This window comes from Dendrobates tinctorius, unplaced genomic scaffold (assembly GCF_039654945.1).
Source record: "Dendrobates tinctorius isolate UK_male_01 unplaced genomic scaffold, ASM3965494v1 ptg000013l, whole genome shotgun sequence".
Lineage (NCBI taxonomy): Eukaryota > Metazoa > Chordata > Amphibia > Anura > Dendrobatidae > Dendrobates > Dendrobates tinctorius.
In genome coordinates this window covers 12550273-12573976 of record NW_027361681.1, presented here as the reverse complement: position 1 = coordinate 12573976, position 23704 = coordinate 12550273, and the positions used below count along the sequence as shown (strand labels likewise).

Genomic DNA, 23704 nt, shown 5'->3' with positions numbered 1-23704 from the left:
AGCTGTTAAGTGTATTCACATCAGGGCACCTCGCTGCATTGTATGTTATTATTGTGATACTTATTTTTTGTTGTTAAAACTATAAAAAACAGAAAAGAAAAAATTATCGAATAAGAAACTGAACGAATAAGAAACCAACTTCAGCCCATCTTTAGCCCCGAATAAAAAAAACAAACTTCAGCTTTATCACATTTATTCGATATTTTAATATTTTCCTAACAAAATACTGAATATTGTGTAGCGTGATCTAACCTTGCAGGACGAGATGGAGTTAATCACGTTTTGTCGTGCTGGGACTTGCAGTTCGTCAGCAGCGAAAAACCGCAGCGGCGATTACCTCAGAATCCGAAACCAACAATATGGCCGCCGGCCGCTCAGTGGCGACACAATTTAGAGGTAGACGACACCCACCTCCTCGCCCAGATCTCAGTCTTGGATCGGGGTCTGGTGACGTCATAACGTTACGTTTACTGACGTGGGAATGTACACGTCGCCGAGCCGGATATCCAAGATGGCGGCTCTGCCGACTTCAGCTTAGTTCGTTCGCTGCCTGTAGACGGTGAACGGGAGCCGTTGATCTGTGTGCGCCGAGCTGAGGCCGCTGGGACTGTAGGTGAGGAGGAGCGGGGAGCACAGCGCGAATATGGGGAATGTAGGGTCCTGGGTATAACTCTCTGGGGGCTCTGTGTGATGTATGGTCCTGGTTATAAATCTTGAAGGGGGTCGCTGTGTGGTGAGTGGTCCCGGTATCTCTCTGTGATACTGGTTATAAATCTTGCTGAGGTGGGTGGTCTGTCTGATGTGTGATCCCTGGTCATAAATCTTGGAGAGGGTAGGTTCTCCGTGTGATGTGTGGTCCCAGTTATAAATCTTGGAGAAGAGGGGGGGGTCTCCGTGTGATGTGTGGTCCCAGTTATGGATCTTGGAGAAGAGGGGGGGTCTCCGTGTGATGTGTGGTCCCAGTTATGGATCTTGGAGAAGAGGGGGGGGTCTCCGTGTGATGTGTGGTCCCAGTTATGGATCTTGGAGAAGAGGGGGGTCTCCGTGTGATGTGTTGTCCCAGTTATAGATCTTGGAGAAGAGGGGGGTCTCCGTGTGATGTGTGGTCCCAGTTATAGATCTTGGAGAAGAGGGGGGGTCTCCGTGTGATGTGTGGTCCCAGTTATAGATCTTGGAGAAGAGGGGGGGTCTCCGTGTGATGTGTGGTCCCAGTTATGGATCTTGGAGAAGAGGGGGGGGTCTCCGTGTGATGTGTGGTCCCAGTTATGGATCTTGGAGAAGAGGGGGGGGTCTCCGTGTGATGTGTGGTCCCAGTTATGGATCTTGGAGAAGAGGGGGGTCTCCGTGTGATGTGTTGTCCCAGTTATAGATCTTGGAGAAGAGGGGGGTCTCCGTGTGATGCGTGGTCCCAGTTATGGATCTTGGAGAAGAGGGGGGTCTCCGTGTGATGTGTGGTCCCAGTTATAAATCTTGGAGAAGAGGGGGGTCTCCGTGTGATGTGTGGTCCCAGTTATAAATCTTGGAGAAGAGGGGGGTCTCCGTGTGATGTGTGGTCCCAGTTATAAATCTTGGAGAAGAGGGGGGTCTCCGTGTGATGTGTGGTCCCAGTTATAAATCTTGGAGAAGAGGGGGGTCTCCGTGTGATGTGTGGTCCCAGTTATAAATCTTGGAGAAGAGGGGGTCTCCGTGTGATGTGTGGTCCCAGTTATAAATCTTGGAGAAGAGGGGGGGGTCTCCGTGTGATGTGTGGTCCCAGTTATAAATCTTGGAGAAGAGGGGGGTCTCCGTGTGATGTGTGGTCCCAGTTATAAATCTTGGAGAAGAGGGGGGTCTCCGTGTGATGTGTGGTCCCAGTTATAAATCTTGGAGAAGAGGGGGTCTCCGTGTGATGTGTGGTCCCAGTTATAAATCTTGGAGAAGAGGGGGTCTCCGTGTGATGTGTGGTCCCAGTTATAAATCTTGGAGAAGAGGGGGTCTCCGTGTGATGTGTGGTCCCAGTTATAAATCTTGGAGAAGAGGCGGGCCTCCGTGTGATGTGTGGTCCCAGTTGTAAATCTTGGAGAGTGGGGGGGCCTCCGTGTGATGAGTGGTCCCAGTTTATATGTGTGATACTGGTTATAAATCTTGCTGAGGGGGGTGATCTGTCTGATGTGTGATCCCTAGTTATAAATCTTGTAGAAGGGGGTTCTGTGTGTGATGTATGGTCTTGGGTATAAATCCCGAGGGTCTGTGTGTGTGATGTATGGTCTTGGGTATAAATCCCGAGGGTCTGTGTGTGTGATGTATGGTCTTGGGTATAAATCCCGGGGGTCTGTGTGTGTGATATGTGGTCTTGGGCATAAATCCCCGGGGTCTGTGTGTGATGTGTGTTCCCTGTTATAAATCTCAAGGGGGGTCTGTGTATGTGATTTTTGGTTCAGCGTATAAGTCTGGGGGGGAGGGGGCTGTGTGTGATGTGTGGTCCCGGTTGTAAATCTCAAGGGGTCTGTCTGTGATGTGTGGTCCCGGGTGTAAATCTTAGGGGCGTTTGTGTGTGTGATGGGTGGTCTTGAGTATAAGTCTCATGTGTCGGTGTGTGGTCCTGGGTATAAATCCCAGGGGTCTGTGTGTGATGTGTGGTCCCAATTACTCTCCAAGGAGGAACCTTACCCCTTAGGGTATGTGCACATGCTGCGGAATGCTCTGCGGATTGGCCTGCGGTTTTTCATCTCCCCAATGGAGGAGATGGCAAACCACAGCGGATCCGCAGAAAGAATTGACATGTCAATTCTTTCTGCGGTTTTGAAACCGCAGCAAATCCGCGCGAAAAATTCCGCAGCGTCTGCACAGCGGGTTTTTTTTTTTTCCATATTTTGTATAAAGGTACTGTACAACGCAGCAGAGACTGCTGCGGATGCGCAGCGGCCAAATCTGCTGCGGATGTGCACACGGAGTTTTTTGCCTCTGCGGATTTTGTAGTGAAAATCGCAGATAAATCCGCAGGACTAAAGTCCTGCGGTTTTGCCCTGCGGTTTCACACCTCATAATGGATGAGGTGTGAAACTGCAGGCAGCGTTTCTGCACTAAAGAATTGACATGCTGCGGATTGTAAACTGCAGCAAAACCGCGCGGAAAAATCCACAGCATGTGCACTGCGTTTTCCAGTTTACCATTGAAAACAATGGTACTGTACAACACACCTAAATCTGCTGCGGACCCGCAGCTGCAGAAACGCTGCATATCCGCAGCAGAATCCGCAACGTGTGCACATACCCTTAGACCTCAGTCCTGAGCCTCTCACCTAGCCAAATCAGTTCTCATACTTTGCACTGACGAGGGCCAATAGCCCGAAACACCGTGTCTGCAAATTGAGATTCCGATTTGGCATTTATCACAAGTCATATTACAAGACTCGTTAAAGGGTTGATTGTGACTTGTAGGATCGCTACTACCAACAGGTGGCGCTGTTTCCCTCTTTCTCTCTGTAGAGGCAATTTGCATATTACGGTAAATGGTCCCAATTAGGGGTCTCAGTAGGGTTTGTCTGTGTTAGATGTATGGTCCTGGATATGAATCTTCAGAGGTCTGTGTGTGATTTGTGGTCCTGAGTTTAAATCTGTGGGGAGGCTCTGTGTGCTGTGGTCCTGTGTGTAAATCTGAAGGGGGTTTGTGTGTGTGATGTATGATTCCGGGTATAAATCTCAAGGGGTCTGTGTGTGATGTGTGGTCCCAGGTATAAATCTTTGGTGGGGGTTAGTGTGTGTGTGTGGTGTTCCAGATCTAAATTTCAGGGGGTGTTTGTATGATGTGTGGTCCCAGGTCTAAATCTCGGGGTCTGTTTGTGATGTGTCGTCCCGGGCATAAATCTTGGGGGGGTTCTTTGTGATTTGTGGTCCCGGGTGTAAATCTCAGTGGGGGCAGAGGTCTGCGTGTGTGATGTGTGGTCCCAGGTAAATCTAAGGGGGTCTGTGTGTGATGTGTGGTCCTGGGTGTAAACCTTAGGCTATGTGCCCACAATCCGAAAGTAGCAGCGCATTTTCGCTGCCGTTCCTTTGAACGAAGGTAAATCCGCGTGTGTTCACTGAACCATACGGATTTACTGCTGTCAATAATACTTTCTATTGATGAAATTTCTGTTGCAGAGACTAGTGACATGAGAATCTGACATGCTGCTGTACTGAAAGTTGCACCGCATGTCAGTTTCTGCGAGTGATCCGCAGGCACGCATAGTGGGCATGGGATTTCTAGAAATCCTATCCAATATGCTGTAACATCTGGCTGGTGTGGTTTTGAAGCTGCATAAATACACAGCGTCAAAACCACAGCGATTCCTGATCATGCGCACGTATCCTCAGGTTCTGTGTGTGATGTGATCCTGGGTATAAATGATTAAGAGGCTTTTGTGCTTATGGCCCTCAGATAACTTGGGGTTCAGTCGGTGTATTGAGCTGTGTGGGGCTAGCCATGGAGGGGTCTTGGCCTGGAAAGCGACTGTGCTGCTGGTGACTTTTGAAACACGGGATGAGTGACACATGTCAGCATCCTCCCACCCCCATCAGTTTGCTGTCCATCAGTCAGTGGGTGGAAGTATAGGGCTTCAGTTTGCTCTGCAGAGCATTTCTGCCCTTTATATTCCATGTACGCAGAATGTTTCTCCCTCAGGCCATAGAAACTAAAAGCCATCCTTATTTCTTTGCGTATTCCCTGGAGTCCTAGGGGTGACATTAGAAATGTTATCTGGGAACATGTGGGACATGTGTCCCTGGTCACTGTGCTTTTTGACCCCCCCCCCCTTCATATTTACTGAGGCCTCATCAGGGGCTGTGGCCTTAGGATCAGGATGATATTGTTGCAAATGGGACTTTACAACTAATCTGTCATGTCCTGTTAACTCTTTAGTTTCTGGCTTCTCTGCAGGATGCAAAAGCTTTTGCTACTCTGCGATGGAGAGGAGGACATTGTAGTTTACATCTGGGAGATGAGAGCCTGAAATTTCTTCTCCCAGCTGAGGGTCTGTCACAGTGTAGAACATCCTCTGTCTCCTGAAAGCGTCTTGTAATGATTGTTACAGTGTATCAGTTTATAGACCAGAATGTTTTATCTCACTGGATACTATTGTAGCAAACCCTCAGCTGTGTGATGCATGAAGTGGAAACAATGCACACTCTCCATGCATTGACAGTAAGCGGAGAGCTTTAAAACATTAAGTTAAAAATAAAGTTGAAAATGACAATTTTTTTTTTTTCCCTTTAAAGATTAGATTGTGCGCCCTAAAAATACATTTTGCACATAATTTTTGATACATCCAGTTTACTTTACAAAGACCCCTAAAATACCAATGCTACTCCACCCGGGAAGTGGGCGCCTGTCTAATAGTCCTTAGGCTGTGTGCACACGCTGCGGATTCAGTTTTAGCTGCGGTGTACAGTACCATTCATTTGAATGGGAAAAAAAAAACGCTGTGCCGACGCTGCGGAAAAAACCGCCCGGATTTGCTGCGGTTTTGAATCCGCAGAAAGAATTGCATGTCAATTCTTTCTGCGGAAACCGCTGCGGGTTCCTATCTCCACCATTGTGGAGATAGTGAATCCGCAGGACCAAACCGCAGGCAAAACCGCAGATAATCCGCAGGTCTTTGGACCTGCGGATTATCTGCGGTTTTTTCAAAATCCGTGCGGATTAATCCGCAGCGGATTCCGCAGCGTGTGCACATACCCTTAGAGTGGAGAACAGGATATGCTGGTACATGTAGTCTTGGTGACATAGTCTGGGGGTCATGTGATCTGCTCTGGCTGTGCGTCCTCTCGCTGGCATCTGATATGATCTCTGGCTGTTTGCTCTTTGACGTTCGCTGTTCCACGTCAGTTGCAGCTAGTTATTTGCTTTCTACGTTTCATTTCATCTGCAGAATTCGTGCTTGTGTTGCTTTTTTACAGGCGATGTCCTTGGGGTGTGTGCACACGTTGCGTATTCTGCTGCGGATCCACAGCGGTTTTGGCCCTGCGGGACCGCAGCAGTTTCTGCTGCGTTGTACAGTACCCTTTTAGCCTATGGAAAATGAAATCCGCAGTGCACACTGTGCGGCATTTTCCGCTCGGATTTGCTGCGGTTTCAAATCAGCAGCATGTCAATTCTTTGTGCAGATTCCGCTGCGGTTTGGCACCTGCTCCATGGCAGGTGTCAAACCGCAGGGGAAACCCGCAGGCTAAAACACAGAAAAACTGCAGATAAACCGCAGGTCTTTTGACCTGCAGATTTACCTGCGGTTTTTTTCAAATCCGCACGTAAAATTACGCAGAGCAATCCGCAGCGTATGCACGTAGCATGGTGTCTGCAGTCCAGGGTTTCCCTGGTGTTAGGTGGCACCATGGGAAGACTATGTAATGAGGCCTGGTGATCGGTGTTGCATCCTGGTCGGCTAAAGAATCATGGGTAGTGACTGCACAGTGGAGCCAATGCTGCCCTGCTCTGCTCCCCTCACTCCTGGACATTCGTGCTCTGGCTTGTACTAGTTGTGGACTAAACCTTTCTCTTTGCAGTTAGTCATGGCAGACACGATATATTTACTGCTCATACAGGGCCGGCCACAGACTGGTGACCCAGTCCACGTCTCGCCCAGTACCTGGCCGCCATCTTTAAATCATAATCCTCAGAGATGGTTCTGGTATAGTCCTGTAATGACAGGTTGAGGAGGCCGCGCCTTTCTTGTGTGCCGTGCATGAGCCATCATCACTTTGCTGTTTACCATCTTGTCTTCTCCTCTGCAGGGCAGTATCCTGAAATTTCCATTAGAAGATCATTTTTGGTTACTACAGAGGAAAATGCAGCCGCCGCCTCCTCAAGCTGGTCCTCCGGGGATGGGGGGACCTCCTCGCATCGGAATGACAACTACCAATCAATACTGGCGTAGGAGAACGCCTACTCCTTCAACAGTAGCGCCCCCACCAGTGCAACCAGTCACAGACCCTTTTGCTTTCGGCAGAATGACCCCCCAAAATATTCCACCAACTACTGCACCTAATGCTACCATTATGTCAGCACCCAGTCCATCTATGTCACTGTACCCCCAGTCTGCTGCTGCTCCTCTGACCTCATCTCTTGGTGACGGAGGTCAAGTGTCACCGGTGTCTTCATCTCATTACTTGGGAGCTGGTGCCGCGTATAGTTATGTGTCTGCTCCTTCAGTACCAATTGGGCATTTTACAAATAACATGGCTTCACCCCCTACCAGTCACCCTGCTGTATCATCCCTGCAAAACACAACCAGTGGACTAGATAACACCAATGTGTCTGTACCGGGCCAATCTCACAGTAGGCAAGGCATTCATACGGAAATGAATAGCAGCAGTAATGCTCCTCAATTACAGTCTCAGCAAACCACTGCACCATGGTCCTTGTCCCCAGCCACTCCACCTACCTCCACACACCATGTCCCTGCTACTCAGCAATCAGCTCACACTGCTCCCTATTACTCCCCTCCATACCTAGAAGTTTCACACTTGCCTACCCAGACCAGTGACCCTGGATATTTTTCGGCACCACAACGGACTTCATCAGTAACTTATCCTCTTGGAGGTGGATCAGGTCAAGTACAGCAACATAATATACCGCAATATGACAGCCTCATGCCAATGGATAACACACTCAACCAGAATCCAGAACACAACAGCTGGTACAGCCGACCATATCCGGATCCACTTAATCAAGCTCCTCTGCCGAATCCCAACACCGTACAGATCGGCGCACCATTCTCTGCACCAGAAAACAGACCCCAGAGCGAGCCGGCAAGACCTATGGGGCAAATCTGCAGTGAGACAGATTCTGGGACCATATCCATGTTCTTCAAAGGGGATGAAGCTGAAAATGTGGAGATCCCTTCTACACACCAGCAGCACAGTCCTGGACAGCAAGCTGTGAATACAACTTGCTACCAGAGCCCTTGCTACCAGGGGAGCTTGCATCCATTTACTGCCCCACCAGGTGTCCCTAGTGTTGCCTCACCTTTACATCCTAGCGCTCCTAACCCTCAGCAGACTTCATTATCCCAAAGTGCCAGTGGTTTTCATGATCCTCATGTCCCATGGAAAACCGAAAATCAATCTGCAGAGGCCAAAGCGTCTCCAGAGCTCCTGTATGATAATGTGGAGAACATAGAATGTGTACAGAACTTGGAAGTTCTTCCCAATGAGGCCCCTAATAGCCTATTTTCTACTGGAGTAAACCCCGAGGCCTTTAGATACGGACCTGTTCTTGGTTTTTCTCTGCCCAAGAATACAGTGAACCACACTGAAGGAGGCACAAACCTGGAGGCTCCTGGCGCAACACCTCATCCTGTCAGATCGGATAGCGTATCTTCTAGTTACAGTAACTTAAGTCATAGAAGTTTGCCTGTTTCGGCAAGACCTCAGGAGCCGGAGGGCACCTTCATTCAGAAGGAGAGTGGAAGGCTTGAGAATGAAAATAGTTTCTTCAAGCAGATTGATTCCTCACCATTGTCTGGCGACGTTTCTGTGCATGGAATGTCGCAAAACACACACCATGGAAATCTATCTCAGCCGCTCACACCAAGTCCACCAAAACCTACCGGGATCTTTCAGGCGAGTGTCAACAGCTCCTTTGAGCCCGTCCGTTCTCACTCGGGTGTTAAAGCTACAGATATCAATAAGTCGAAAGTCAGCGATGTCCAAGAGAACCATAAGCTGCCGACAGCTTCTCACAATGCAGGGCTGGCCGCTTCTCCTGGGAACTTGGAACTACCACCTGATAATCTGGAAACCATATTTTCTTGTAAAACTAGCGCTGAGGTTTGTGCTGTAAACAGTGGACACCAATTTCCGGGAGGATCCACGCTGGATAACATAACATTACTGCTAGAGAAACGCCCATCCTCCAGAGCGCACGGCTCAAATAAGAAGTGTGAGAGTCCCGCTACCACGCTGTGGGCACAAGGAGAGCTGCCCAATTTTGGAGGGAATGTCCTTCTGGCCCCTCCAGCTCCTGCTGTTTATGTACCTTCTAAACCTCAGACTGAAGTCATTCAACCCCCAGAGGAAGGGTCATTGGAGGTACAACATGGCAGGCCCGATCTGAGCCAGTTCTCTGCTTCACCAAAGGAGCACATATCTTCTGAAAACCTGGAGAACCCTCCAAAGATTGGGGATGATGAACATTCCCTGTCCCAGGCAAGTTCCGGCTATGCCAGCTTGTTGTCCTCTCCGCCTACTGAAACTTTACAGAATCAGCCCGTTTTGATTGCTCCACCTAGTAAAAGCTATAATCTGGCGCAACCTGTTAATTTTTCTCTCTCTTTACCCAATCAAATAAAAAGCCTTAATTCTGCTAAAGACTTCTCTGCTGACAAGCTGCTTCCTGCTAGCGGTTTTGCTGCAGATCAGAGCGCAGTATCTTCTCTTGTTCCTCCTCTTAAGCCGCCCCCATCCTCTAATCCAGCTCATAAATTCCCAGCCATTATTGAGCCTTTCTCGGACTCTCTCCCCAATCGTCCTCAGAATGTGCTGCTTTCTTCACCATCTAATCAAATTCCTCTTAATTTAGTGACTGAAAATCACAAAATTTCTAAGAATGAAAGTGTCACTGAGTCCACAAGTAAGAGTTTGCTCCCCAGCTCTGGGTCACATTTACACATAGGTAATGGAGCAGGAATGCATGTGCCTCCGGTCAGTAGTAATGGCTTCAAATTAGAAAATGCTGGTGCACTTGATTTCACCGTTCCACGCACACCTGCCAATCACAGCATAAATGGGCCAACATCAGTACCAACTAGGCCTCCAATTGCAGGGCCCCTCTATCCCAGTCAGACCACTGTTCTCCCAAATTTTCAGCCAGGATCTGATTATAACAAACAGGTTTTTTACCAGCAGGTTACTAAAGGCGTTCAGCCCCAAGCGGTTGAGATGTCACAGCCTGGACCTGGGGCTCCTCCTGAATACATGACTCCTGCGTCTCAGCCCCAAGCACAAACCATCGCAGGTAAACCTCCTGCTTACCCACAGCAAACAGATGCTCACATGCAGGGTCCTCCAAACACTGCCGGCCTTCCTTACAGCGGGCCTGCAGAGCCGGGGGCAAAATATGGCCCTACTGAACACCCACCATATCCTAGTCAGCCTGCGACTGGCATATCTGCACCTGTCAACTTTGCCGAGTATCCGGATCCATCAAGACCTCCCGCCTCTCATACTCCTCAGCAAGTAGATCCATACTATTACTACAGAAGTTATGGCACATACCCCACACCGTACCAGCAGCCTTACCCACCAACGGACCCCCGAGCTCCTCATCTGTACTACCAGGTAAAACTCTAGGCAATGTGTGGCATTTCAAGGGACAGCCTACTTACTGTAGGAGGTCTGCATTTATTTGAATGCATTTTATAGTGTATCCAGGGTATAATATACCAAGTAGATGGATCTATTTATACATATATAGAGATACTCACGAGAGCAGCGCCCCTGTAAGCCATTGACCTCTATCACGTCTTCTATGATACTATCACTCAGTTACCCTGTTATATTACTATAAAAGCTTTATATGAATTAAGAGTAAACTTGGCACCTTTGTTCTATCATTTACTCCATGCAGGACCCCTACGGAGCTTATGACTCGGCATACAGACAGTACAGCAACTCCAGTTTTGCAAACTCTGGAAAGTACCAATACCAGGAACCTGAGCGGCCCAGCTCTAGGTCCAGTCACTGCTCAGATCGACCATCTTCAAGGTTTGTTGATCTTATTTTTTTCTACAATTCATGTAAAGTGGTATCTGCAGGATATGCCATAAATGTCTGGTAAGTGCGACCCACATCTGCCTCAAGAACGAGGTCTCCTTACCCAACACGAATGTAGAGGGGGGCTGTAAATGCGCAACTTTCTACAATGACTTATACTGGAATTAGTAAAATGGTGGAGCATTGAACGAATTGGAGTTAATGTTGTTGGACATGGTGGGGATATCTGAGACATGGCTGGATGAGAGCCATGATTGGGCGGTTAATTTACAGGGCTATAGTCTGTTCAGAAATGACCGTACAAATAAACGAGGAGGAGGCGTGTGTTTATATGTAAAATCTTCCTTAACCCCTTACCTACAATTGACGTAATATTCCGTCCATGTGACCATGGACCTAATTACCATGGACGGAATATTACGTCATCGCGATCAGCGGCGCCCACGTGGTGAGCGCCGCTGATCGCGGCCGAGTGTCAGCTAATTATCATAGCTGACACCCGGCACAATGTGTCAGAGGCGGTCACGGACCGCCCCCGACACGTTAACCCCTTGCACACCGCGATCAAACGCGATCGCGGTGTACCGGGGGTTAAAGGGAAGCATCGGCAGGGAGGGGGCTCCCTCCGTGCTTCCCTGAGCCCCCCACGGCAGCGCAATGTGCAGCGCTGCTGCGGGGGACTCCCTTCCTCCAGGCCCCCGAATCCAAGATGGCGACGGGGGCCTTCGGGGGCCTGAGGAAGCTGGCTTCCTCAGTGCCTGCAAAGCGCAGGCATGAGGAAGTCTGCAACAGTGCCTGTGACAGATCGCTGATCTGTCACAGTGATCTGTGATGTGACAGATCAGCGATCTGTCACAGGACAGTGATGTCCCACCTGGGACAAGGTAATAAAGTAAAAAAAAAAAAAAAAAAAAAAAAAAAAAAGTGTTAAAAATAATTTAAAAAAAATCGCTAAATAAATTCGTTAAAAAAAAAAAATATTCCCCAATAAATCCATTTTTTGAAAATAAAAAAAAACCAAAACAATAAAAGTACACATATTTGGTATCGCCGCGTCCGTAATGACCTGCCCTATAAAACTGTCCCATTAGTTAACCCCTTTAGCGAACCCCTTAAAAAATAAAAATAAAAAACGAAGCAAAAAATAATGATTTATTATCATACCACCGAACAAAAAGTGCAATAACGCGCGATCAAAAAGACGCATATAAATATCCATGGTACCGCTGAAAACGTCATCTTGTCCCGCAAAAAACGAGCCACCACACAGCATCATCAGCGAAAAAATAAAAAAGTTATAGCTCGCAGAATAAAGCGATACAAAAATAATTATTTTTTATATAAAATTGTTTTCAGTGCAAAAAACCGACAAAACATAAAAAAACGACCTAAATGAGGTATCGCTGTAACCGTACTGACCCGAAGAATAAAAACGCGTTATCAATTTTACCGCACGCGGAACGGTGTAAACGCACCCCCCAAAAGAAATTCATGAAAAGCTGGTTTTTGTTCATTCTGCATCCCAAAAATCGGAATAAAAAGCGATCAAAAAATGTCACGTGCCCGAAAATGGTACCAATAAAAACGTCAACTCGTCCCGCAAAAAATAAGACCTCACATGACTCGGTGGGTCAAAATATGGAAAAATTATAGCTCGCAATATGTGGTGATGCAAAAACTATTTTTACAATAAAAAGCGTCTTTTAGCGTGCGACAGCCGCCAAACATAAAAACCGCCATAAATCGTAAATCAAACCCCCCGTTATCACCCCCTTAGTTAGAGAAAAATAATAAAACTAAAAGAAAATGTATTTATTTCTATTTTCCCGCTAGGGTTAGGGCTAGGGTTAGGGCTAGGGTTAGGGTTAGGGATAGGGTTAGGGCTAGGGCTCAGATTAGGGTTAGGGGTGTGTTGAGGTTAGGGTTGGAGTTATAATTGGGGGTTTCCACTGTTTGGGCACATCAGGTGCTCTCCAAAGGCAACATGGCGTCTGATCTCAATTCCATCCAATTCTGCGTTGAAAAAGTCAAATGGTGCTCCTTCCCTTCCAAGCTCTGCCATGTGCCCAAACAGTGTTTTACCCCCACATGTAGGGTATCAGCCTACTCAGGACAAATTACAAAACAACTTTTGGGGTCCAATTTCTCCTGTTACCCTTAGGAAAATAAAAAATTGGGGGCAAAAATATAATTTTGCGGAAAAAAATGTTTTTTTTATTTTCACGCCCAGGCGTTATAAACTTCTGTGAAGCACTTGGGGGTTCAAAGTGCTCTCCACACATCTAGATAAGCTCCGTGGGGGGTCTAGTTTCCAAAATGGGGTCACTTGTGGGGAGTTTCAATAGTTTAGGTACATCAGGGGCTCTCCAAACGCACATGACACCCGCATACCAATCCATCAAAGTCTGCATTCCAAAACGTCACTACTTCCCTTCCGAGCCCCGACGTGTGCCCATACAGTAGTTTTCTCCCACATATGAGGTATCGGCGTACTCAGGACAAATTGGACAACAACTTTTGGGGTCCAATTTCTCCTGTTACCCTTGGGAAAATAAAAAAATGGGGACTAAAAGATCATGTTTGTGGAAAAAATAAGATTTTTTTATTTTCACGCCCGGTCGTTATAAACTTCTGTGAAGCACTGGGGGGTTCAAAGTGCTCACCACACATCTAGATAAGTTCATTAGGGGGTCTAGTTTCCAAAATGGGGTCACTTGTGGGGGGTTTCCACTGTTTAGGTACATCAGGGGCTCTCCAAACGCAACATGACACCCGCAGACCATTCCATCAAAGTCTGCATTCCAAAACGTCACTACTTCCCTTCCGAGCCCCGACGTGTGCCCATACAGTAGTTTTCTCCCACATATGAGGTATCGGCGTACTCAGGACAAATTGGACAACAACTTTTGGGGTCCAATTTCTCCTGTTACCCTTGGGAAAATAAAAAAATGGGGACTAAAAGATCATGTTTGTGGAAAAAATACGATTTTTTTATTTTCACGCCCGGACGTTATAAACTTCAGTGAAGCACTGGGGGGTTCAAAGTGCTCACCACACATCTAGATAAGTTCCTTGGGGGGTCTAGTTTCCAAAATGGTGTCATTTGTGGGGGGTTTCTACTGTTTTGGTACATCAGGGGCTTTCCTAATGCGACATGGTGTCCGATCTCAATTCCAGCCAAAAACGTCAAATGGCGCTGCTTCCCTTCCGAGCTCTGCCATACGCCCAAATAGTGGTTTACACCCACATGTGGGGTATCAGCGTACTCAGGATAAATTGCACAATATCTTTTAGGGTCCTGTTACTTTTGGAAAAATAAGAATTGAGGGTGAAAAGATCATTTTTGTGGAAAAAATATGATTTTTTAATTGTACTGCTGTACGTTATAAACTTCTGTGAAGCCCTTGGGGGTTCAAAGTTCTCACCACACATCTAGATAAGTTCTTTGGGGGGTCTAGATTCCAAAATGGTGTCATTTGTGGGGGGTTTCCACTGTTTTGGTACATCAGGGGTTTTCCAATCGCGACATGGTGTCCGATCTCAATTCTAGCCAAAAACGTCAAATGGCGCTGCTTCCCTTCCGAGCTCTGCTATGCGCCCAAATAGTCATTTACACCCACATATGGGGTATCAGCGTACTCAGGACAAATTGCACAATAACTTTTAGGGTCCTGTTACCCTTGGAAAAATAAAAATTGTGGGTGAAAAGATCATTTTTGTGGAAAAAATATGATTTTTTAATTGTACCCCTGTACGTTATAAACTTCTGTGAAGCCCTTGTGGGTTCAAAGTTCTCACCACATATCTAGATAAGTTCCTTGGGGGGTCTAGTTTCCAAAATGGGGTCACTTGGGGGGGTTTCCACTGTTTAGGTACATCAGGGGCTCGCCAAACGTGACATGGCGTCCGATCTGAATTCCAGCCAATTTTGCATTGAAAAAGTCAAACGGCGCTCGTTCCATTCTGAGCTCTGCCATGCGCCGAAACAGTGGTTCCCCCCCACATATCAGGTATCAGCGTACTCAGGACAAATTGCACAATAACTTTTGCAGTCCAATTTCTCCTGTTACCCTTGGTAAAATAAAGAAAATTGAACCTGAAGTATTTTTTTTGTGAAAAAAAGTTAAATGTTCATTTTTTTTTTAATATTCAAAAAATTCCTGTGACGCACCTAAAGGGTTAATAAACTTCTTGAATGTGGTTTTAAGCACCTTGAGGGGTGCAGTTTTTAGAATGGTGTCACTTTTGGGTATTTTCTATCATATAGACCCCTCAAAGTGGCTTCAAATGTGAAGTGGTCCCTAAAAATAAAATGGTGTTGCAAAAATGAGAAATCGCTGGTCAATTTTTAACCCTTATAACTTCCTAGCAAAAAAAAATTTTGGTTGCAAAATTGTGCTGATGTAAAGTAAACATGTGGGAAAGGTTATGTATTAAGTTTTTTGTGTGCCGTATCGCTGTGATTTAAGGGCATAAAAATTCAAAGTTGGAAAATTGCGACATTTTCAAAATTTTCGCCAAATTTCCGTTTTTTTCACAAATAAACGCAAGTTATTTGAATGCAATTTTACCACTAACATGAAGTACAATATGTCACGAGAAAACAATGTCAGAATCACCAGGATCCATGAAAGCATTCCAGAGTTATGACCTCATAAAGGTACAGTGGTCAGAATTGTAAAAATTGGCCCGGTAGTTAACGTGCAAACCACCCTTGGTAGTGAAGGGGTTAAAACCCATCCTGCGTGATAATATATATGAATCTAATGACAATGTAGAGTCCCTTTGGGTGGAGATAAGGGGAGGGGGAAAAATAAATTACTGATAGGGGTTTGTTATAAAAAAAATAATAGCAGGGGTATATTTACCAATGGCGAGATGTGTTATTTATAGCAGATTGGTACTGACTGGTTTGTTAAAACTTAACTTTTAATAACCCTTTATAAAAACAAATAATATCAACAAAAAGTGCCATACAAAGTGCTCGTGCTAAAGTGCATATAAAATGTCAGATTGTTCAATGCCGCCTGAAATAGCCCATAAGGACAATAAAGCAATCGTTATATCAAGTTGTACCTTAATTTCAGCAGCCACACCTCTAAGTGTAGCATGCGTATTAGGCCTCAGTCCCTAAAACCAGATACCACAAAGACAGCCTAGAACTCCACATAGAAACTGTCCTTTTAGGGTAAGACTGTTCCCTATGCTCTATATATGTCCATAAAGAACATTAAAAAACCAATGAGTGAGTCACTGTACAAATATCAAACACCCTCAGAGAAAAGTGTATAGGATCTCCTTTTATATTATTGACCACATAACGCCTTTCTGGTGTATGAACTAGATATTGTACTTATCTCAGATATCGTTGTTTTTCATAGCGATACCCGAATTCTGCTCACAACGAGGGGGCTCCACACGTCAGCATATCATGAATCGCTGGGTAGCTCAATTCCCTCTGTATATCTCCCAACGCGTTTCATCTACCACAAATTCATCAGGGGAGTAGTGGCATTTAGTCAGGTGGCATTGCACGCCATATCGCGTTCTCATTACCTTTTATATATTTTCAGAAGTCCCGCGGTCTATCCCTATTTCCGGACGCCGGGGCTGGCACTTCCGGTTTTCACCTTGCTTAGACCCTTAGCCTCCTCTCCTGCCCCACTTCCTGGGCATGTCTAAGGGCCAGAAACGTCACATCCGGTGACGCGTCATAGCCAGATCCTATGCCCCACTTCCTGGGTTCGTCCTAGCATCGGCGGCGTCCCATCCGGTTTAAACAGCGATGTAAACACATCGTGTTCATGTGACTCGCCCGTGCCCATGGCAACCAGATGCTATTGTACGTATCTAGCTAAGACGTTCGGCGTCTCGTTCCATAGAAAGGGGCCCGGGCTGGAAACATCATTCATCTATTCTCATTTAAGTATATCCAATATTAATAACTTAGAGACGTGTATAATTTAAAGAAATCAGCCAAACTATCTTCTGTCTTTTGCTGATGAACCCATATAAGGGACATTTTCTGTATATTCCTAGATCCAAATATTTTACATCTTGATCAAGATGCAGAACGTATGATTACACTTTCCAGAGGCAAAAAATTTTTTTTTACCAGAATGCATTTATGAAAATATCATATTAATCAATAGATGTTGCATGGTATATACTGGACACCACGGACCTTTTTTTGGGAAAAAGACAGAAGATACGTACAATAGCATCTGGTTGCCATGGGCACGGGCGAGTCACATGAACGCGATGTGTTTACATCGCTGTTTAAACCGGATGGGACGCCGCCGATGCTAGGACGAACCCAGGAAGTGGGGCATAGGATCTGGCTATGACGCGTCACCGGATGTGACGTTTCTGGCCCTTAGACATGCCCAGGAAGTGGGGCAGGAGAGGAGGCTAAGGGTCTAAGCAAGGTGAAAACCGGAAGTGCCAGCCCCGGCGTCCGGAAATAGGGATAGACCGCGGGACTTCTGAAAATATATAAAAGGTAATGCGAACGCGATATGGCGTGCAATGCCACCTGACTAAATGCCACTACTCCCCTGATGAATTTGTGGTAGATGAAACGCGTTGGGAGATATACAGAGGGAATTGAGCTACCCAGCGATTCATGATATGCTGACGTGTGGAGCCCCCTCGTTGTGAGCAGAATTCGGGTATCGCTATGAAAAACAACGATATCTGAGATAAGTACAATATCTAGTTCATACACCAGAAAGGCGTTATGTGGTCAATAATATAAAAGGAGATCCTATACACTTTTCTCTGAGGGTGTTTGATATTTGTACAGTGACTCACTCATTGGTTTTTTAATGTTCTTTATGGACATATATAGAGCATAGGGAACAGTCTTACCCTAAAAGGACAGTTTCTATGTGGAGTTCTAGGCTGTCTTTGTGGTATCTGGTTTTAGGGACTGAGGCCTAATACGCATGCTACACTTAGAGGTGTGGCTGCTGAAATTAAGGTACAACTTGATATAACGATTGCTTTATTGTCCTTATGGGCTATTTCAGGCGGCATTGAACAATCTGACATTTTATATGCACTTTAGCACGAGCACTTTGTATGGCACTTTTTGTTGACATTACTTGTTTTTATAAAGGGTTATTAAAAGTTAAGTTTAAACAAACCAGTCCGTACCAATCTGCTATAGGGGTTTGTTATAAGTCTTCAAAAATAATGGAAGCAACGGAGAATATCCTCATAGAGCAAATAGATGAAGCGGCGACTCAAGGAGAAGTCATTATTATGGGGGACTTCAACTACCCGGAAATACATTGGGGAACCGAAACCTGCAGTTCCGGCAAAGGTAATAGGTTTCTGACAACGATGAGAGACGATTACCTTTCACAACTGGTTCAGGGCCCAACAAGTGGGGGGGCACTGCTAGACCTAATATTAACTAACAGGCCAGACCGCATATCAAATATAAGGGTTGAGTGTCACTTGGGTAATAGTGATCACAAAATAAGTTTTCTGGTGTCCTTTAATAAGATGTGTAGTCGAGGGGTTACAAGGACACTAAACTTCAGGAAGGCAAATTTCCAACGAATGAGAGATGATCTTGGTGCAATTAACTGGAACGATATCCTGAGACATAAAAATACACACAGAAAATGGGAGATGTTTATTAGCATCCTGAATAGGACCTGTGCACAGTATATACCATATGGGAATAAGCATGTGAGAAATAGGAGGAAACCACTATGGTTAAATAGAGCTGTAAGGGGAGCAATAAGTGACAAAAATAAAGCATTTAGAGAATTAAAGCAAATAGGTAGTGATGAGGCATTAAATAAATACAGAAAATTAAATTCTGTAAGAAGCAAATCAAGATAGCAAAGATTGAGACGGAGAGACTCATTGCCAGAGAAAGTAAAAATAATCACAAAATATTCTTTAACTACATAAATAGTAAGAAGCTAAAAAATGATAGTGTTGCCCCCCTTAAAAATATTCTGGGTGAAATGGTGGATGAGGAAAAAGCCAATATGCTAAATGACTTTTTTCAACAGTATTTACACAAGAAAATCCCATGACGGATAACATGATAAGGGATAAAAATTCTCCATTAAATGTCACGTGCTTAACCCAGCAAGAAGTACGGCGGCGTCTAAAAATCACTAAAATTGACAAATCCCCGGGCCTGGATGGGATACACCCCCCGAGTACTGCAGGAATTAAGTACAGTCATAGACCATTATTTGTAATCTTTAAAGATTCCATAATGACAGGGTCTGTACCACAGGACTGGCGTATAGCAAATGTGGTGCCAATATTCAAAAAGGGGACAAAAACTGAACTTGGAAATTATAGGCCAGGAAGTTTAACCAACTGTGGGTAAAATACTGGTGGGTTTTCTAAGAGATACTGTACTGGAGTATCTGAAGAAGAATAACCTCATGACCCAATATCAACATAGGTTTACAAGGGACCGTTCCTGTCAGACTAATCTGATAAGCTTTTATGAAGAAGTAAATTCCGGACTGGACCAAGGGAATGCAGTGGACGTGGTGTACATGGACTTTTCAAAAGCTTTTGATATGGTGCAACACAAAAGGTTGATGCATAAAATGAGAAGAATGGGGATTGGGGAAAATATTTGTAAGTGGGTTAAGAGCTGGCTCAGGGATAGGAAACAGGGTGGTTATTAATGGAGCACACTCGGACTGGGTCACGGTTGGCAGTGGGGTATCACAGGGGTCAGTATTGGGCCCACTTCTTTTTAACATATTTATTAATGACCTTGTAGGGGGCTTAGAGAGTAGAATTTCAATATTTGCAGATGACACTAAGCTCTGCAGGGTAATCAACACAGAGGAGGACAATTTTATATTACAGGAGGATATATGTAAACTAGAAGCTTAGGCTGATAAATGGCAAATGAGCTTTAATGGGGATAAATGTAAGGTCATGCACTTGGGTAGAACGAACAAGATGTATAATTATGTGCTTAATTGTAAAACACTGGGCAAAACTGTCACTGAAAAAGACCTGGGTGTATGGGTGGACGACAAACTCACATTTAGTGGACAGTGTCGGGCAGCTGCTGCAAAGGCAAATAAAATAATGGGATGCATTAAAAGAGGCATAGATGCTCATGAGAACATAATTTTACCTCTATATAAGTCACAAGTGCGACCACACTTAGAATACTGTGTACAGTTCTGGTCTCCGGTGTATAAGAAAGACATAGCTGAACTGGAGCGGGTGCAGAGAAGAGGTTATTAGGGAACTAGGGGGGTGTCCTGTGCTCCTCCATAAAATAAATCCTGCAATTTCAAACTTATGCTGCAGATGTGACAATGTGGAAGGGTCTATGCTTCATATATGGTGGTCTTGCAGTCTTCTACGTCCATTTTGGGAAGCTGTTTTTGGAGCCTTTCACTTGATGACGGGCGTTCGCTGTGAGCCATCCCCACAAATAGCTCTCCTTTCATTGATTCCTGGGTCTATAACAACCATAAAGAAAGGAATTATGAGGTTCTGCTTAATAGCGGCCAGAACAATTATTCCCCGGTACTGGAGAGCGACAAGGGTTCCGTCTGCGGTGGAGTGGGTGTCCAAGATGGATAGAGTGAACTGAATGCAGTCGCTTATGGCTCAAGATGATGAATCTGTGACCGAGCGGGGACAAATGTGGTTCCTCTGGGAGACATTCAAGGAGAGTTCGGAGTTTCCGGGCTGGTTAACTGAGTTTCCATAGGTTTCGTAGGGTAGCTGGGTCCGAGGTTGGTTTATTTCCCCCTCCCCTTCCCCCATTTCTTACCCACTTTCTCTATTCTCTTTCCCTCTTCTTGACTTTATTTCTCTATATCTGCCTTTTTCCTACACAATCTCAGAATGATTAGTCCAAAGGTTACTAAAATGTGAATGGACATGACGTGTCTGATTTGAGATATCTAGAATTACAAGCTTGTTTTGTCCCTCACAATGTTGTATTTTACCTGTCTGTATATTCTGATGTATTCATATGTATATCATCTTTCTGGATTGTTGTACCTTATTTTGAAAAGTTTAATAAACACATTTATGGGAAAAAATTAGGGAACTAGGGGGTCTGCAATACCAAGACAGGTTATTACACTTGGGGTTATTTAGTTTGGAAAATCGAAGGCTTAGGGGTGATCTTATTACAATGTATAAATATATGCGGGGACAATACAAAGACCTTTCTAATGATCTTTTTACTCTTAGACCTGTGACGGGGACAAGGGGGCATCCTCTACGTCTGGAGGAAAGAAGGTTTAAGCATACTCACAGACGCGGATTCTTTACTGTAAGAGCAGTGAGACTATGGAACTCTCTGCCATATGATGTTGTAATGAGTGATTGCCTACTAAAATTTAAGAAGGGACTGGATGCCTTTCTTGAAAAGTATAATATTACAGGGTATATACACTAGTTTCCTTAATATTGTGTTGATCCAGGGAGCTAGTCTGATTGCCGTATGTGGAGTCGGGAAGGAATTTTTTTCCCCAATGTGAAACTTACTGTTTGCCATATGGGTTTTTTTTTGCCTTCCTCTGGATCAACATGTTAGGGCAGGTTAGGATAGGATATGGGTTGAACTAGATGGACTTAAAGTCTTTCTTCATCCTTAATAACTATGTTACTATGTTACTTTCTGAGCTGCCTAGAAGTCACTGGGGAGACCAGCAATGTCATATTTGTGTTTATGGTGGAACGAGACTGCCCCTTTACTCCTCCATTATATATTTATGGTTTTCCACTTCTGACATATGACACTTGCTGTAACACCATTTTCTCATTTCAGGCAGGGCTACAATGCTCCGGCCAATTACTATGATTATTACCAGAGTCAATATGAATATGGAGGTGAGTGGTGTAAACCCATTTATAATGACTGTATTCTGGATACCAGAAACTGAACAGCTTTTTTTTTTTTTTTTTTTTTTTTTAATACAGACCCTACCAGATGGGATCGGTATCCTGGAGCCTACGACCCTGGATACAGGGACTCTCAAAGTAGTTACTGGAGCTATGTGTACGGCAGCCGTGAGGATGCCTATAACAGGAAGGTTCCTTATGCTTACCCAAGCAGGTAGATGATACTGTAAGGAAAGCAATGTGGACTCCATGGTGTTCTGCTGCATCTACTGATGGACAGCTCTCACCCACCCCTGTCCCCTGTAGATATGCGTATGAGGATCGCTGGCAGTATGACCCCCGCTATGTTGGTGGATTTGATGATGAGCCTGATGCTCAGAGAGATCTTACAAAGGATGACTTTGATCGGCGCAGTGTGCACAGTGATCATTCAGCTCGCAGCATACACAGCGAACGAAGCACCCACAGCCGCCGCAGCAGCTTCAGTTCTCGCTCACAGCAGGTGACCTCCCCTGAATACTTCCTTTTCCTCTTCCGGTAAAGCATCTGAGCCTTGAATATTTAATGTGACTGTCTTTCTCCAGAGCCAAGTCTACAAAAGCGAACAGGACTTAACAGCTAATGCCTATGGTGGCCAAATGCCCAATCCCTCACTTGATGATTACTCCTATGGCATGTATCCTAATGACTATAGCACCCAGCAGTCACTGGAGAGCTACAAGTACGGTTACCCGGACAATAGTGAGTGGCAGCCAGTGGAACAAGGTGAGCGCTCCCTATACCGCTACACCCTACCCCCTGACCTCAAAGCAAGTGGGATTAACTCTTGTCTATCTGCAGTCGCTTCCAGGTCATTGACCCCAGAGAAGTTCGCGAGCCCCCATGTATGTGCAAGGTTTGGTTCTGGTGGACATTTAATTAAAGTGCTTCCCAATTTACCCTCTGATGGGCAGCCGACATTAGTGGAGATCCACAATATGGAGGTGAGAGGTCAAACAAGAAAATTAATTGCAGAGAAGTATCATATGATGTAATCATTGATCCTCTCTCCTTCTGTACTTGTGTGTGCCTTGTATTGCCCATGTTTATTGTACTTGTCTATGTATGCCCCTTTTTCACATGTAAAGTGCCATGGAATAAATGGTGCTATAATCATGAGTAATAATAATAATCCCTGAATGAGAATTCTATAACAAAGTCCTCAAAGCCAAACCTTGGCTGAAAGGTAAAATCTACTTTCTAAAGCGACTATAATTTTGAGTCCTTGCCATTTTCAAAATATCTGCTTGCTGTCAGTGACTGGAATACACAGAACTGGATGCAGTAGAGATGACAATCTGATAGACATGTTTCCATCTTGGATCCACTTCTGACCGGTTACTAACTTTCCACCACCAGTCTGCTTCGATATACTAATGGGATTTTTTTTCCCCAGGTTATCATGCAGAACAGCCCGGAGCAGGAGCAGATGAGGGCTTTCCCTGGACCTTTGGTCAAGTAAGAATCGTGTCACCTCCATTAAAGAGGTTGTCCCCTCTTTTTCATTGATGACTTATCCTTAGGATAGGTCAACAGTGTCTGATCTACTGGAGACTGACACAAGATACCTCTGTCAATCGGCTGTTATCGGTGTTGGCGACCACCGACTGGAAGTATTCGCTTTAGGAGCTGGCCCTCTTCTGATAGTGGCCGCCGCCATGTACTGCACATGCACCACCTGTTGATTTGAATAGGGGTCAGATGGCAGTACCAAGCCTCGGCCACTATCAGAAGAAAGAGCAGCTCGGCAAGTGAGTACTGGCGGCCACCGACACGATATCAGCTGATCAGCAGGAGTGTCGGGTGTTGGACCCCAGCCGATCAGACATTGATGACCTATCTTTAGTATAGGCCATTAATGTAAAAGTATTAAGCAACCTCTTTAATTCATCTTTGACAAATCCTTGTTGAATAAAGGGAGTGAAACATTGAAAAATGAACTTCAGTGGCATAGGTCAGCCATTAACCATGAATAAACTCATTAGGAGGGAGAGGGTAAACTTGTCAGACCCTTGCCTTATATGCAGGTGGTTATGTCTCGGTTTGTGTCTGTTGTCTGGAAAGTAACC

At 45.2% G+C, this 23704-nt stretch overlaps 1 protein-coding gene across 5 annotated transcripts in view; it reads left to right on the top strand.

Annotated features, from left to right (window-relative positions):
- Positions 1-453: 453 nt before the first annotated feature.
- SEC16A (SEC16 homolog A, endoplasmic reticulum export factor) overlaps positions 454-23704 on the top strand; it is a 94852-nt gene continuing 71601 nt past the window's right edge. For 2 of the 5 annotated variants that reach the window (XM_073559337.1, XM_073559327.1), the window contains exons 1-9: positions 455-613; positions 6747-10292; positions 10582-10718; positions 21523-21584; positions 21675-21810; positions 21903-22098; positions 22181-22361; positions 22437-22579; positions 23032-23093. In XM_073559337.1, coding sequence (XP_073415438.1) covers positions 6801-10292; positions 10582-10718; positions 21523-21584; positions 21675-21810; positions 21903-22098; positions 22181-22361; positions 22437-22579; positions 23032-23093 — 4409 coding nt within the window. In that variant the 5' untranslated portion in view covers positions 455-613; positions 6747-6800. Of the gene's footprint in view, positions 614-6746; positions 10293-10581; positions 10719-21522; positions 21585-21674; positions 21811-21902; positions 22099-22180; positions 22362-22436; positions 22580-23031; positions 23094-23704 lie in introns of all 5 variants that reach the window. The other 3 variants (XM_073559361.1, XM_073559353.1, XM_073559345.1) reach the window with 3 other exon arrangements.